This window comes from Elephas maximus, chromosome 10 (assembly GCF_024166365.1).
Source record: "Elephas maximus indicus isolate mEleMax1 chromosome 10, mEleMax1 primary haplotype, whole genome shotgun sequence".
Lineage (NCBI taxonomy): Eukaryota > Metazoa > Chordata > Mammalia > Proboscidea > Elephantidae > Elephas > Elephas maximus.
Window position 1 is genome coordinate 103,844,228 of NC_064828.1, and position 18,087 is coordinate 103,862,314.

The window sequence follows — 18,087 nt, forward strand, 5'->3', positions numbered from 1 at the left end:
CACGTTTTCTCCAGCCGTTAAGAACTCTTTGTATATATAATTTGAATGGCTTTGTTTAAATGGCGACCTTATTTAGCCATTTCCCTATTATCGGACATTCCGATTGCTGAGGATTTTCCTTATTAAAAGTAAAGACATAGTGAACATCGATGTACAGATCTGCATCGCGGAAGACAGTCTCATTTCTGATAATTTTAGGAATATATTCCTAAAAACAAAATAACAGAGCCAAGGATGTAAATATTTTTAAGGCATCTGATGCATATCCCCAAATTGGCTTCCAGAGAGTTTGTGCCAATGTGTATGTTCCGTTGCCACTGCACCTAAAGGCATTCTTATAACACGTCATGGTTTTGTTTTTTTTTTTCCTCAAGGTTTTCTAGAGAAAATTCTGATTGAAATCTACAGAACAAATTTACCAAGTAAATCAATGGCATAAAAAAAATGTGAAGGGAGACATTATAAAAGAATCTCAAGAGGCATATTAAATGCATAGACCTTATTAGGATCCTGATTCATGCACATGATCCATAAAAAGCTATTTCTGAGAAATTAGAATATGGACTGTGTATTATTTGATGAACCCGGAAACCCGGGTGGCGTAGTGGTTAAGTGCTACAGCTGCTAACCAAAGGGTCAGCAGTTCAAATCTGCCAGGCGCTCCTTGGAAACTCTATGGGGCAGTTCTACTCTGTCCTGTAGGGTCGCTATGAGTCAGAATCGACTCGATGGCACTGGGTTTGGTTTTTGGTATTATTTGATGTTAGAGGGCAGCAGTGGTTCAGTGGTCAAATTCTCTCCTTCTATACAGGAGACCCAGGTTCAGTTCCCAGCGGTGCAGCCATCACCTGTCTGTCAGTGGAAGCTTGTGTGTTGCTATGATGCTGCATAGGTTTCAGTGGAGCTTCTAGACTAAGACGGACTGGGAAGAAAGGCCTGGCTATCTACTTCCAAAAATCAGCCAATGAAAGCTTTATAAATCAAAATGGTCCCATCTGCAACCGATCATGGGGATGGTACAGAGCCAGGCAGGGCTTTGTTTCACTGTGCATGAGGTCACCATGAGTTGGGAGCCAACTTGACAGCAGCTAAAAACAACATTCTTTGATGTTAAAGAATTAGTGTTAATTTTGTTAGGTGTGACAATGGCACTGTGGTAGTGCTGGGGGCAAAAGTCCTTGTGATAGATTCATCATTATTAATGGGTGAAATTGCATGTTGTCCGGGATTTATTTAAGTATTCCGGCAAAAATAAGGGGTAAAGGTAGGGTAGGAGAAATATGATTGGCAAAATGTTGATAACTGCTTAAGCTGGGTGATGAGAGTTTATTACACAATTCTATCTTTGTGTATGTTTGAAAAATATCACGATACAAAACTTTTAAGATGTTTACCTTTTAAATTTTTTTAAAGAATATGTAGTTGACAACATATACCTAAAAGGTTGGAGGGACAGCTGGCATGCTGTCCTCTCTTCATGGTCTCATAGAAGGGCTCCATCTGGGTTACGTGGGACCCTGGCAATCCATGCGACCTTCATTCCTAGCCCCAAGGACACCAGAGAGCATGGTTTGTCCTGGGAGCTGCTATAGGGGTTACAGGCACATTTACATAGGTCTGAAATGGTTCGACTAGTCCTAAGTAGACTGCCAGACCAGCCTCACTGGCTCCAAGCCAACCTCACGAGCCCTAGTTCCCTGTTCCCCGTCTCAGTGGTTAACGCAAATCAGATGACCACAGGCTTGAAGCATCATGAATAAATTGTGTATTGGAATGTGCCACCTGTGACAATCAGCTTTGTTTGTGTGCCTATGAAATTCATGGAGACCAAAACGCATGGGACATAAGAGGTTTTTTAACTGATTTAACTGTACTGTTCCTTGGAAGAAACATACATACATTCCAAAATGTGTATCAGTAAGAGAAGATTGTAGGGTTTCAGCCTCTGATGCCAGCCAGTCCCCTGAATTTGGGATGAGATTTGGGGACCACTGTGGTCTTGGTGTCTTTGTAAGGCACAGGATGATAGATGCTTGGTTAATTTCCTTCCCTCAATTCCATGTGTGACTTATACACCCAGCAGCGACTTACACTCCATTAGCCTGCTCAGGTGGGAAAAGCACAGGCCTGAGAGACAAGACAAATCTAGGTTCTAATTCTAGCTCCATTATTTCTGGCTTTATAACTTTGGGCAAGTTATTTAGCCTACACATACTTGTTTTTCTCATTATCAAGTTGGACCATCAACATAGTAATTAATAATCCCCTCCTAGTACAGTTGTTTGGAAACCTTGGTGGTGTAGTGGTTAAAAGCTACGGCTGCTAACCAAAAGGCTGGCAGTTCAGATCCACCAGGGGCTCCTTGAAAACCCTATGAGGCAGTTCCACTGTGTCCTATAGGGTCCCTATGAGTTGGAATCAACTCAATGGTAATGGGTCTTTTTTTTTTTAGTACGGTTGTGATCCACTGCCATCAAGTCAATTCTGACTCATGGCGACCCTGTAAGGAAGAACGAAGAGGAATTGATGCCTTTGAATTATGATGTTGACAAAGAATATTGAATTTACCATGGACTTCCAGAAGAACGAACAAATCTGTCTTGGAAGAAATACAGCCAGAATGCTCCTTAGAAATGAAGATAGCAAGACTTCATCTCACTTACTTTGGACATGTTATCAGGAAGGACCAGTTCCTGGAGAAGGACATCATACTTGGTAAAGTAGACGGTCAGTGAAAAAAGAACCTCACCGAGATGGGTTGACACAGTGACCGCAACAATGGGCTCAAACATAGCAACGATAGTGAGAATGGCACAGGGACCGGGTAGTGTTTCATTCTCTTGTACATAGGGTCACCAGGAGTCAGAACCGACTCAACGGCGCCTAACAACAACAGCACGGTTTTGAGGAGTCGGTGATAAGCTCACAGCCTGGTGTGGGCCTTTGATAACATCTGTGTTCTTTTCCTCCACTAAGGAGGACCCTGAGACTATTAGCCCCAGTCCAAGACATCCTGAGTACTCAATCAGCATCATGGGGCTCAAAAAAAGAGGGCTTTCTGTGAAAACCCTGAAGCCCTGGTAGGCAGTGGTTAGGAACTAAAGCTGCTAATCAAAAGGCCAACAGTTCAAATACACCAGCTGCTCTTTTGAAATCCTACGTATGGGGTAGTTCTACTCTGTCCTACAGGGCCACTATAAGTCAGAATCAACTAGACAGCACCGTTTCTATGAAAAAGCCCGTATTATTACTTTGCATGCTTTTCAGCTCTGAGAGTAGTAGAAGGTGTAGAAACACCTCTGAACGTAGACATTAGGAGGCTGTCTCCTGTGGCTTCTGTGACCACTACCGCTTGTGCTATTTTTTGTTGTTTATGTTGATTGAAGAGACAGCAAGTGTCAATCAAATATGGTAGGTAATCAAAAGCCATGGGTTATTCCTTCTTTAATAGAGTTGAGTGTTTATTTAAACCCAGATAAACGAGACAGAATACAGAAACTTTATAATCCCTGGAACATGTCAAAAAATCATTAGAAGTCTCATTCATTGAATAATCTGCTTATCATCCTTGTAACATGACTTCAGCAATGCACCTGATATGCCCAGGTTACTCATCCCAAATCCCAAAGCAAGGCTGCATCCGGCATCTGGCAGCCCAGGTAACTCCACAGTGCCTTTATTTTGGCCCTTGACTCACAGTGTTTGTCTGTAGCAGTTTATCCATCCCAGTCCTAGATGCTGGTCTCCTGGAGGTCAAGGGCCTTGTCTAGGTTATATTTCTATGCCCCCAATACCTAGTACAGGACTTTGAACTTACCAGGTGCTCAATACATGATTACTATTACCTTGTGGCTGTGAGTTAATCTATAATAACTCTTGTTGTTCTACTTTCCAAGCCCAGAATAATTAGATCTTGAAAACATCGTGCAAAGTGAAATAAGCCAGACACAAAAGGGCAGATAGTCTATGATCCCACCTACATGAATATATAGAAAGTAGGTAAATCCATCCAGACAAAAGAAAATTAATGGTTACAAGGCCATAGGGAGAGGAGGGATACCCAGAACCAAAAAACTTTCTGGGTATCTTAAAAATAGTAATAATTATTAAATCATCCCTGGAACAGAAAAGAGAGATTTTAGAAAAGAAAACACTTGCCCTTGGAAACTTGAGCTACATGAGAAAATTTTCGTCTGATTTTTGGTTATTGCACACATGCACACACACATTTCTAATTATTTATGGCACTTCCCCATTTTCATTGACTTTACCCAGTTTCTGGAATACTATCAGGTCAATAAATGCCCAGATAAATGTTTTCCCCCTTTTCTGAGTGTTGTCCCTGTCCCTGGTTTTCCCTGAATAGAACAGCTACACTGGTTGCTTTGTGGAACCCTGGTTGGAGCCAAGAAACAAGCTTTTTGCACCAGGAGCTGCCTGCAGGGAAGTCCAGGGCTTGCTCATTGGACTGCTTCTGGAATAGCCCCTCCCACCCAGGGCTGTTTAGAAGCAGCCACTTGTTTGGATATTTTTTTAACATTATATTGAAATGTGACATACCTACACAAAAGTGTACATATCGTAGATGTACAGCTCACAGAATTTCCACAAAGCGAACATCCATGTAACCAGCATCCAGATCAAGAATATGACCAGGCCCCTAGAAACCCTCTCCTGCCCCACTCAAGTCACCAGCACCTTAAGGGAAACCATTATCCTTATTTCTAACAGCTTAGATTAGTTTGGGCTGTTTTGTATGTTATATAAGTGGAAATGTGCAGTAGACATTCTTGTTTGTTCAGCACTCTATTTGTGAGATCCAGCTATGTTATTGTATATGGCTGCCGGCTGTTTCTTCTCATGACTATGTAGTCTTCCGTTGTGTGAATGTACCACAGGGTATCCATTCTGCTGTTGATAGATATTTGGGTAGTATCCAGTTTGGGGCTATTATGAAGAGTGGTGCTGTAAATGTTCTGGTATATTCATTTTGCTGGAGGAATAGAACTGAGTAGAGTAGAATAGGGATATTTATCCAAACCAGTTTTCAAAATGGTTGTAACAGTTTATACTCCCACTAGTGGTATATGTGAACCTCGATTAGGAGCTTGGATTTTAAAGCCTTTATCTCTCCAGCAGCTAAGAGCACCCTGAAGACATGCTACTACGTACTGAGTCATGAATTTTTTAACTCAGATCTGCTCTTCCATTGGTAGTTAAACTTGAAGTGCCTACGGAAGAAAAACAATAGTAATTTGTCGTTGCTGTTGGTTGCTGTGGAGTCAGAGGGAAACATTGCCCAGTCCTACACCAGTTTCAAGATCGTTGGTATGCTCAAGTCCATTGTTGTGGCCGCTGTGTATTTCGAGTGCCTTCCAACCTAGGGGGCTTGTCTTCCATCACTATATTGGACAATGTTCTGTTGAGCTCCATGGGGTTTTCACTGGCTAATTTTCAGAAGTGGATCACCAGGCTTTTCTTCCTGGTCCATCTAAGTCTGGCAGTTTGTAGCCACATGTAAACTGACCTGTTAGCTTCTTCCAAAGCTCCTTAGCTCCAAAAAGCAAGGGCTTCCTCTTTCTCAGTTGTAGGTATGTAATGTTCAAGTTGATGTTTGGGAGAAACTTATGTGACTTCTCCCTTCTCATATTTCTAGTGGAACAGTCTTATCACTTGTATGAGCCAGGTTTCAAAACGCTGGGAGAAAGAAGAGGGTTGGATTGGTGTACTCTGGCCAACTTTCCACCCCTTGGCTGAGCAATGGTGGGACATCTCACTTGGTATCCCCACTAAGATTGAATCCAGGAGAGGAGAGATGGCTCCCCATGGAAAATGGAGGAGATGGAGCTGGGTAAGCAAAAACAGTAGATGCCCATTCCAGCTCTCAACTGCACATGAACGTGCCTTGTTCTTGCACAGGGTCGTGTGTGTTAGACATGGCTTTCCCAACAAAACCTAGATGAACACTTTGTAGAAACAGACTCTGTAATCTGCTTATGCCCTGGGCCTTATACAGTTGGAGGTCAAGAAAGTTTTGTGGAGTTAATATGGAATCAACACATCTGAGGATTTAAAAAACTCTCAAGTCCAAGCCCCTGGGCCATCTTCTAGTTCAACAACCACTAGTCTAGCCTTTTCTCGAACACCTCCAACCCTCAGGAGGATCTTATTGCCTATCTGGTCTGGGTGGCAGAAGCTTAGATGAGTGATGGAAGGGTGATCAGGCACAAACATTTTGGCTCACAAGAATGCTGGAGACACCCTCCTGCCACCCCCCACTCCTAATATACCCAGGAGGCTGTATGGTGACTCTGAGGACAAGCCAGCTATCCTTAAGGCCTCTGCATCTTCTGGCCTTATTACTTTGGAACGGGGGCTGCAGCCTTCATTTTTCTCTCTTATTAGTGGGGAGACATTTGCAAGCTTTTCTGGTTCTAGTAATTCAGTGAGCTAGTGGAGGTGACCACAACTTCCTCATTGTTCTTATTAGTTGCCAGCAAGTCTGTTCCAGCTCAAGATGACTTTGTGTGTAACAGAACGAACCAGTGCCCAGTCCTGCATCACCTTTGTTGTAGCGAAAAATCACTCAGGCCTTGAAATTAAAATTCAGAGGATTTATTCAGCATAAAGGTTCATCTGGATGAAGGAAACCACAGCTCACATAAGTGAACATACGGAGATTTTCAATGAAAGGGTATCAGAACAAAGGTTACATAGGGCTAAGGCAAGAGGTTACAATAAAATCATAATTGGTTAGTTTTTAAATGAGGCCATAGACAGGGAAAGGACTTCTATTAGGTGCACTATACAAATAGACTATCAGATTGTTTACAGAGGCTGCTCATAGGAACTTAGGTGGGCACAGAGGTTACAAATCATAGTCACAAAATATTTACTATACACATTTTTAGAGTAGGTTGGGACAATGTCTTGTTTGATGTAAAACACACCTTGGGCTGTCATCTTTGATGCAAAACATTTTTGGTGATGGACAATACCGGGTCTCACTGGTGCTAGGTCCCCCTTCTTAAACACCTACTTGTTTAAATGAAACCTTTCTGGTTTCCTTGGAGCTTCAGATAGGGCTGGATCCAGATCATAAATGTATACATCAAAGCCCCTTCCTTGGAATGCATTTCTTTCACACTTCGGCTCGTCCGCAGAGAAAGTACCTCTATAGCTTGCCCATGATTGCTGATTTAGATAAAGAGCTTGAAGAGCAGACTTTATTAGCTATAGTTTTAACTTTGCTGAATGTATTAGAAATATGGGTTTAGTTTAGACATTTCAATTTGGTTAAAGATTTAGGAAAATTTCTCTCTTACGATACCTCCTTTTGATCAGAGATTTCATTGAACGTCTTCTGATCAACTTAAGAGTCAGTTTCTTCTGCATGGACTTAATTTATTAGTGGCTGCTTGTGCCAGCAAGTGTTTAATACCCCAGACACCATGTAGAAATGGCCTGGCACTATTAAGAATTTTTATCTTGCTATAGGAGAGTTCTTGTCTTCAGGGTGAGCTGGTATCATGTTGCCCACAAAGGAGTAACTCATCTTTTACAACATTTTTCTGACCGTTAGGCAGCATCAGTTTTCTTCATCATGCTATGAAATTCATTTTCAAGGATAAAAGGGAGGGTGGCTAGTTCTTAGAAACCTAGTGACCATTTCAAATGAAAAAACTAAACTTTGTTGTCCTCTGATTTGTGAGGAATACTAATGGTCTCTGCATCCATTAGCTTACTTATGGGCAACTGATTGTTTCTCTAGGCCAAGACATTAGTAGGAATTTTCGTATAACATTTAGCAATGCAAATTACAATGACTTAACCTGAAAAATCATGATATCAGAGAAAAAAATTGGCCTAATCCAGGCATCCCTTCTGTTGGTAGCCAGCTGAAAACACCAGAAAAGGAAAATCTGAACTTGGTTTGTTCAGGTGTGGCTTACCTAAAGGTAATGTTAAAGTTGACAATAGCAGGGGGAAGAAAACTATAATTCAGTATAGTAGAATCTAATGATTCTGAGTCTCTTATGTACAGTTTTGGGTGAAGAATGGCAGACCCAGTACACAGTAAAATTTGTGGATCATGCAATTACCTGAGTGAGTTTAACAAAAGCATTCTCATGCCAAGAATTAACAGGAGCTGCAGAGAGCAGCAGCATGAGCAGAAAGCTTAAGGAGGGCTTCATAATGGAGTACAGCCCAGAAAAAATAAACTAGGCCTAGCATACAAAAAATAGTGATAACAAAATAAACTTCAGCAGTAAGCACCATTTAGGAGGATAAAAAAAAAACCTGTGGCTGTCAAGTCAATGCCAACTCATAGTGACCCTATAATAAATAGGAGGGCCATTATCCAGTAAAGGACAAATATAATTAGAATGCTAATGGTAAAAAGGATACAAGGTTATTTCAAAATTTATGTGCCTTGCTAAGTTAATTTGTGACTGCTATTAACAGAAAGGGATTAATAAAATATAAATGGTAGAAACAACTTAAAAAATGTAGTAGAGATTAAAGCAAAAAGAGTTAATATGGAGTCTAATCCCCCTCATGTCTGCCACTTTGTCATACTGTGGGGGCTTGTGTGTTGCTGTGATGCTGGAAGCTATGCCACTGGTATTCAAATACTAGCAGGGTCATCCATGGTGGACAGGTTTCAGCTGAGCTTCCAGACTAAGACAGACTAGAAAGAAGTATCTGGTAGTCTACTTCTTAAAAGAATTAGTAAAAACCTTATGAATAGCAGCAGAACATTGTCTGATATAGTACCAGAAGATGAGCCCCTCGGGGGCACTGAAAATGTGACTGGGGAAGAGCTGCCTCCCCAATGTAGAGTTGACCTTAATGACATGGGTGGAATAAAGCTTTTGGGACCTTAATTTACTGATGTGGCACAACTCAAAATGAAAAGAAACAGCTGCAGACATCCATGAATAATGAGAACCCAGATGTGTGAAGTATGAATCTAGGAAAATTGGAAATTGTCAAAAATTAAATGGAACACATAAACATCGATATCCTAGGCACTAGTGAGTTGAAATGGACTGGCACTGGTCATTCTGAATCAGACAATCATATGGTCTACTATGCTGGGAATGACAGCTTGAAGAAGAATGGTGTTGCATTTTTCATCACAAAGAACATTTCAAGATCTATCCTGAAGTACACTATTAGTGATAGGATAATATCCATACACCTCCAAGGAAGACCAGTTAATACAACAGTTATTCAAATTTACGCACAAGCTACTAAGGCCAAAGATGAAGAAACTGAAGATTTTTACCAACTTCTGCAGTCTGAAATTAATCGAACATGCAATCAGGATGCATTGATTATTACTGGTGATTGGTATGTCGGAAACAAAGAAGGATCAGTAGTTGGAAAATCTGGCCTTGGTGATAGAAACGATACCACAGATCTCATGATGGAGTTTTGCAGACAATGACTTCTTCATGCAAATACATTTTTTCACCAACATAAATGGTGACTATACCCATGGACCTCACCAGATGGAATACACAGGAGTTAAATCAACTACATCTGTGAGAAGAGACAATGGAAAAGCTCAATATCATCAGTCAGAACAAGGCCAGGGGCGGACTGCAGATCAGACCATCAATTACTCATATGCAAGTTCAAGTTGAAACTGAAAAAAATTAGAACAAGTCCACAAGAGCCAAAGTACTACCTTGAATATATCCCACCTGAATTTAGAGACCATCTCAAGAATAGATTTGATGCATTCAACACTAATGACCCAAGACCAGATGAGTTGTGGAATTACATCAAGGACATGCTATATAAAGAAGTCATTAAAAAGAGAGGAGAGAAACAAAAGACCTAAATGAATGTCAGAGACTCTGAAACTTGCTCTTAAAAGTCGAGTAGCTAAAGCAAAAGGAAAAAATGTTTAAGTAAAAGAGTGGAACAGAAAATTTCAAAGGGCAGCTTTAGAAGACAAAGTATTATGATGACATGTGCAAAGACCTGGAGATAGAAAACCAAAAGGGAAGAACACACTCAGCATTTCTCAAGCTGAGAGAACTGAAGAAAAAATTCAAGCCTCGAGTTGCAATACTGTAGGATTCTACCAGGAAAATATTAAACGATGCAGGAAGCATCAAAAGAAGTTGGAAGGAATACACAGAGTCACTATACCAAAAAGAATTGAACAATGTTCAACCACTTCAGGAGGTAGCATATGATCAGGAACTGATGGTACTGAAAGAAGAAGTCTAAGCTGCACTGAAGGTATTGACAAAAAAACAAGCTTCCAGGAATTGACGGAATACCAATTGAGACGTTTCAACAAACGGATGCAGTGCTGGAAGTGCTTACCCGTCTATGCCAAGAAATTTGGAAGACAGCTTCCTGGCCAACCGACTGGAAGAGATCCATATTTATGTCTATTCCCAAGAAAGCTGATCCAGCTGAATGCAAAAATCATCGAAACAGTATCATTAATATCACATGCAAGCAAAATTTTGCTGAAGATCATTCAGAAGTGGCTGCAGCAGTATATCAACACAGCACTGCCAGAAATTCAGGCCAGATTCAGAAGAGGATGTGGAACAAGGGATGTCATTGCTGATGTCAGATGGATTCTGGTTGAAAGCAGAGAATACCAGAAATATGTTTACCTATGCCTTATTAACTATGCAAAGATATTCGACTGTGTGGATCATAACAAATTATGGATAACATTGGGAAGAATGGGAATTCCAGAATACTTAATTGTTGTCATGAGGAACCTGTACATTGACCAAGAGACAGTCGTTCAAACAGAACAAGGGGATACCAATTGGTTTAAAGTCAGGAAAGCTGTGTGTCAGGGTTGTATCATTTCACCATACCTATTCAATCTGTATGCTGAGCAAAAAATCCGAAAAGCTGAACTATTTGAAGAAGAATGGGGCATCAGGATTGGAGGAATACTCATTAGCAACCTTCGTTATGCAGATGACACAACCTTGTTTGCTGAAAGTGAAGAGGACTTGAAGCACTTACTGATGAAGATCAAAGGCCACAGCCTTCAGTATGGATTACACCCCAACATAAAGAAAACAAAAATCCTCACAACTGGACCAATAAGTGACATCATGATAAACGGAGAAAAGATTGAGGTTGCCAAGGATTTCATTTTACTTGGATCCACAATCAACACCCATGGAAGCAGCAGTCAGGAAATCAAACAACACATTGCATTGGGCAAATCTGCTGCAAAAGACCTCTTTAAAGTGTTGAAAAGCAACGATGTCACCTTGAGAACTAATGTGTGCCTGACCCAAGCCATGGTGTTTTCGATTGCCTCATGTGCATGCGAAAGCTAGACAATGAATAAGGAAGATGAAGAAGAATTGACGCCTTTGAATTGTGGTGTTGGCGAAGAATATTGAATATACTGTGGGCTGCCAAAAGAGCAGACATATCTGTCTTGGAAATACACCCAGAATGGTCCTTAGGAGCACAGATGGCAAGACTACGTCTGACATACTTTGGACATGTTATCAGGAGGGATCAGTCCCTGGAGGACATCATGCTTGGTAAAGTAGAGGGTCAGAGAAAAAGAGGAAGACCCTCAACAAGATGGATTGACACAAGGGCAGCAACAATGGGCTCACACTTAGCAACAATTGTGAGAATGGCACAGGACTGGGCAGTGTTTTGTTCTGTTGAGCATAGGGTTGCTATGAGTCAGAGCCGACTCGACGGCAGCTAACAACAACAACATTGGAGCCTAATCCTAGGTGAGTTATGAAAAAAAGAGGCCTGGGCTCACAGGGGAAAAATAATACATTAAAACAAGGGTTGGTATTCTAAAACTTTCAATCTGACAGTAGTAAAAAGGAAAGTTTGATAACAAAAGGGAAACTCTAAGAATTTTAACAGCTTATATTTGAAACGTCTAATTTGTCTAGGAATTTTAAGCTATAGATATAACTGTCACCATAGAACATAAGACAAATAAGGTAGTTGGTAAGGTCAATCAACAATAAGCAATAGCATCAGCTGGTATTAAATTAGCTTCCATTATTAAAGAGAAATCATAAGACAGGTCTTTCAAGTATAGAGTATGGAGCAATAGCAAAATTGCAACAGTAAGGAGACTCAAGCTACAAGTCGCATAATTGATTTCTAGTCATGTGATTTGTTCTATAATCTTCGGAGGGAATGTCTGTTTTCTAATTATTCTGATTATTTAAATGACTGACACTCAGTTCGAGTACTTCAGTCGGCTGAACTGTCTACTTGGGTGTCAAGGCTTTCTTCAACTGGCATAGATGAATCCAAGCTTTGACAGTCCACAATTTTGTAGCACATGAATTAGCAAGAACTACAGATAGTTTTTTTTAACAAGCTTCAGTTGCCTCTTTTAATATACATGATCCCTGGAACAATATTAGGCAGATTTTGATTTTCAGTCATCAAAAGGCTCCTTTAACCTGTGAAAAGATTAACAATTTTTAACAATATTAGACTCGGTATACACAACATAAAAGAGGGCTGTTTCGTTTTGCAGAACTATTTTTTATCAATCATTTTGGCATCCATTTCTTGGAATTCATAGGTGGAATTATTTAAACAATTATAACAACATTTCATCTATAGGATATACTGTAACCAACATAATGTTATTAGTTATTGAAATAACTGATTCTTCTATTAAGAGGGAAAGGAAAATAATTTTTTAATATATTCAAAAATTAGAACACCAAACATCAATATTCTCATAAAAATTTTATGGTGATTCTTTTAGTTTACTCAATGCTTAGTAGCTAATCTTGGTTCCATGTTGTTCTGAATGACCAGCAACTTGAAAGCTTTATCAGCTTCTACACAAGAGTTCTAAAAATCTTGATTTAGTCTAATAGTATCCATGTTGAAAATATTATAGTTTTTTTAATGAGTCTGCTATGGTCCATTTTTGTTGTGTTTTTGGTGAATCAGCAAGGTAAAATTTATTTGTGAATGGCAGACTTAAAAATGGTTATGGTTAACTTCCAATGATAATTCTTAAAAGTGAAAAGACTTGATAGGCAATAATTACAAAAGTAATGCAAAGTCAAATAAAACCTTAGATAAAATATTTCAAACCATAATGATTAATCTGATTTCTAAAGAACTTCAGATATAACATATAATAATCTTGACTGTATTAAGCTAAATATTTGAAATGGTAACAAAAACTTTATGGGTATGTGATATGAATTCTCTAGTTAAACCCACTGGCTTTGATAATGCTAGATTTAAAGGAAACAAAGTTGTGACTAAGTTAGCAATTGAAATAACAAAATTATGACAGTATCATGTGCTTGTCATTTAGTATTCAGCATATAAATTTTAACTCAAAGAAAATTTCACATTTTTCCTGATATGACAACATGTTCTATATAATTCATAACATATTTGATAAATCTTTCTTATATTTTTCTTTTTATAAACAGAAACAAATACTCTGCTGCTTTCCATGAAGTTTCAAAGTTGTCAGGATTTTAAGATAGATCAGGGGACCACTTTTCACAAACAGCAAAGACCAAGTATTTCTTTACATAATGAAGAAATCTAATGAATAAGAGCCTACACTCCCAAGAGGAGTTGCAGGGGACAGGAGGGTTAATTTTGAAAGTGAGAATTCCCACGAAAAAGTTGATGGTCTGATTTTCTTTCTACCATTACAGGTCATAACTATAACTCTTGATAGAATTATTTTTCAGAGGTTCATTTTCACTGTGTCCCATTCCCCTTCCTCACCAAGTCATTCTGTCCACCCCTCCCCATCCCATCCAGCTAAAGAGTTAAACTCAGTATCTTCCACCAATCTCTTGGTTACATGCTGTTAACTCCCTATCCCAATGCAGTTCCTTGTCTTGTATAGCAATGTGCTGAGAAAGAAAATTGAATTTAATTGGAAAATGAAATGGTAACATGGTATGCACATCTAGGTGTCTGTGAAAAGTGGCCCCCTGGCTCAACCTGAGGATACCAGGAGGCTGTGATCCCAGAAGTCCACACGTCACCAGTCTGATCTGACCACTTCCCAGGGTGCACTGGGAGGCAGCCACTGCCAGAGCGGAGGCAATAAGGAAAAGTGTTGGCTTGGGGGCCAGCGGGTTATTATTAGGAAAAAGGATAATGCCTGAGTCTTTAAGATCCCAACAATGGAGTCCAAATTAGGAAACTGAACTTGGAAGTAAATAAAAAATGAAAACAAGGATGTTTGATTTGAATAAGAAACCAAACCCAGCAAAGCATGCTTAGTACTTATTTTGTTAACAGCATTTGTATTCAGAAGAACTTTGAGGCCCATCCCTTCAAACACATCAGCCTTCTCATGTTTACTGAATCATTTGCTGGAAGAAGTCCACATGCCTGGGTGGGCTGGCCCTCATTGTCCCTGGAGAGAAATACTGAGTGTAACACTGTCCTTTGTTTCTTGTTTTTCTTAGTGACATCACTGGCCTGCAACTAGTATTCTTACTAACAGGCCTGTGTGCCCAGATAGAAAAGTCAGGAAGGTGGAACTTATGAACAGAAAGGGGCAAAGGCAAGAGAGAAATTTTATATTTTATCAAAATATAACGATCGTCAGCCATAAACAGAAATTAGGTTCTGATGTATGCTACGACATGGATGAACCTTGAAAACATTAGGCTGTATGAAATAAGTCAGACACAAAAGGGAAAATATTATATGTTCTCCCCTATGTGAAATATCCAGAGTAGACAAATACATAGAGACCAGAGTTCGTTAGTATTTACCAGGGGCAATGAGAGGGGGTATTGGGAAGGTATTGCTGAGATTCTTTTAAATGTGATGAAAAAATTTGAAAGTGGATAGTGGTGATGAGAAAATAATTAATGTCACTGAATTGTACACGTAAAAATGGTTAAAATACCAAGTGTTTTATGATATATTTTTCACCACAATTAAAAAAACATTTAAATAGAATAAGTGTAATGTGTTTAAAGTAATTTTTAGGGGGTGGGGAAACTCCTTGGGGGAAAAATATATCCATATATGAAGTCCCTGGATGGTACAAATGGTTAAGCACTCCACTACTAGCCAAAAGGTTGGTGGTTCGAACCCACCCAAAGGCACCTGAGGAGACAGGCTTGGTGATCTGCTTCCAAAAGGTCACAGCCTTAAGAAACCCTATGGAGCACAGTTATACTCTGAAACACATGGGTTGCCATGAGTCAGAATCAACTCACTGGTAACCAACAACTATATATATATGTGTGTGTGTGTGTGTGTTGAAATAAGGTGGTTAAAGTGAAGCATTAAGAAAAAACAGTATATATATACATACATATATATATATATATATATACCTTCACACACAAACACCTGTCTTCTTGCCTGCCTAACTCCTCTTTAGCTTGTAGGTCTTGGCTTGGTCCTCCCTGAATCCCAAGCCTGAGACAAGTTCCCCTCTTAGGAGCTCCCACAAGACCCTGTACCTTCTCCAGCACAATACATATTCCACAATATAGTCACCACTTCACTGGACTACAACTCCTTGAGGACAGGGACCACATCTGCCTTTTCCACAATTACATCCCCCCTTCCTGGAATGGAACTCATTAAGTGTTTGTAGAAGAAATGAATTCTGATGTGTCGATAGAAGCCTTTCCTTTGTAGGAACCTTTACTTACCTCTCTTAACGAGTCTGTCGAGTACAGTTGTTCAGGTTGTGTACTGTTCAAGGACATCTAGCAGAGGGAGCACAGGAGGTTGAAATACAGCCCATGCTGTCACCACCAAGCCATTTTGATGGCTGTACCCACTGGGAAGAAGTGGTGTCTTTTTCTAATTTGCACAATGGCAGCATATGAGCTTTCAACAGCCCAACTCTGAACAACACTTAGTGTCTTCAAAAGGAAGTGGGACCCCTGAGACCACCTTTTGAAGAAATCATGAAGTGGCACACGAAATAAAAGGTATTACCTGTAAGTATTGTGCTATACTAAAAAACCATCCGTATGATACCAAAAGGTCGACATTTACTCAAAAGCAAAGACGAGAAGATAAGAGGGCAAGGAAACTACAGTACTGGAAATGGAACAACCAGAACACAATTAAAGAGAATGTTGACACATTGTGAAAATATAACTCATGTCACAGAACAAGTTGTGTGGAAATTGTCGAATGGAAACTTACCTTGCTGTGTAAACTTTCAGCAAAAACACAATAAAATATTATTTTTTCAAAAAAAGAGGCAATGAGAATTCTCCCTCTCATTCCTAGAAAGGCTAAGACTAAGTGATTTCATGGAACTGTTTCTTTCTTTTTTCCTAATTCTCCATTCTCCCCGTCTCCCAACCAATCTTTAATGGATATGATATACCTATTCTAAATATTTCATAAAAGTGGAGTCATGCAATATTCGTCCTTTTGTGTCTGGTTTATTTCACTCAACACAATGTTTTCAAGGTTCATTAGAGCTTCATTTTTCTTTATAGCTAAAAAAATACTCCATTGTACATATACACCACATTGTATTTATACATACATTTAATGGGCACTTGGGTTGTTTCCATCTTTGAAACTGTCTCTTTAGGTACTTTGGCAGCTATCAAAGCCAAGATGCAGAACCCATTTACAGCAAGGACCTCCCTCACTCCTCTCTCCTCTGATTTTTGTCTCCTGCAGGGTTTGGGATGACGACTCCAGCAACAGTAGGAGGAAAAGTCTTTCTGATTTTTTATGGCCTCATTGGGTGCGCAAGCACCATCTTGTTCTTCAACCTCTTCCTGGAGCGCCTGATCACTGTCATTGCCTACATTATGAAATCATGCCACCAGCGGCGGCTCCGGAGACGAGGACCCTTGGCCCAGGAGAACCTAAAGGACCCGAGGAAGTCTGAGGTGGATAGCTTGGCTGACTGGAAGCCCTCGGTGTACTATGTCATGCTGATCCTGTGCCTGGCCTCCCTCCTCATCTCCTGCTGTGCTTCCGCCATGTACGCCCCCATGGAAGGGTGGAGCTACTTTGACTCATTATACTTCTGTTTTGTGGCTTTCAGCACCATTGGTTTTGGGGACCTCGTCAGCAGCCAGAATGCCCAGTATGAGAGCCAAGGCCTTTACCGCTTTGCCAACTTTGTCTTCATCCTTATGGGCGTCTGCTGCATCTACTCCTTGTTTAATGTCATCTCCATCCTCATCAAACAGTCTGTTAACTGGATCCTGAGGAAAATGGACAGCGAGTGCTGCCAACGATGCCAAAGAAGACTGTTCCAGTCACGGAGGAATGTGGTCATGCCGGACAGTGTCCGTAACCGGTGCAACATTTCTATAGAAACAGATGGGGTGATGGAGAGCGACACAGACGGGCGGCGTCTCTCGGGGGAGATGATCTCCATGAAGGACTTCTTGGCAGCCAACAAGGTCTCACTGGCCATCCTCCAGAAGCAGCTGTTCGAAACGGCCAATGGCTGCCCCCGCCAGACCAGCACACTATCCCGGGACAATGAATTTTCAGGGGGTGTAGGAGCCTTGGCAATAATGAACAACAGGTTGGCAGAGACAAGTGGGGACAGGTAGAAGCAAGGAGTGGACACTTGGTATGGAGGCCTGGGGGACAGTGGGGAATGAGGGGATTGTCATCCAAAGGACCAGCTCAGCTTTGTGTCTTGGCTTGGTTCATTTTGGAAGCTGCTCTTTTTAGCCTATTCAAGCCGAATTTGATCCCTGGGTGATGCTAACAGTTCAGCGCTAGGCTACGAACCAAAAGTTTGGTGCTTCGAACCCACCCAGAGGAACCTTGGCAGAAAGACCTGGTGATCTCCTTCCAAAAGGTCCACAGCCTGTGGAGTGCAGTTCTACTCTGAAATACATGGGGGTGCTACAAGTCAGGATCGTCTCCACAACAACTGGTTTGGCTTTAGTTTAGGCCCAACTTGAGAAATTGGATCTTTCTGGCTCCAACAACCACCTCCCAGGGCTCCATGAATGTGAAGCCTCAATGCCTTTCTCTTTATTCTTTAAATCAGTCTTTTAAAAATGAATCACAAAACAGCATAAGAGATTGTATTATTTCTTTACTCATCTTGCTCCAGGTTTAACTGCCCAAAGG

The 18,087-nt window shown here is 40.5% G+C and overlaps 1 protein-coding gene across 1 annotated transcript in view; it reads left to right on the forward strand.

Annotated features, from left to right (window-relative positions):
- The window catches only part of KCNK13 (potassium two pore domain channel subfamily K member 13), a 106,298-nt gene extending 88,743 nt beyond the window's left edge, over positions 1-17,555 (forward strand). The window contains exon 2 of the mRNA XM_049898938.1: positions 16,663-17,555. Within this exon, the coding sequence (XP_049754895.1) occupies positions 16,663-17,555 (893 nt within the window). The remainder of the gene's footprint in view (positions 1-16,662) is intronic.
- The last annotated feature ends 532 nt before the right edge of the window (positions 17,556-18,087 follow it).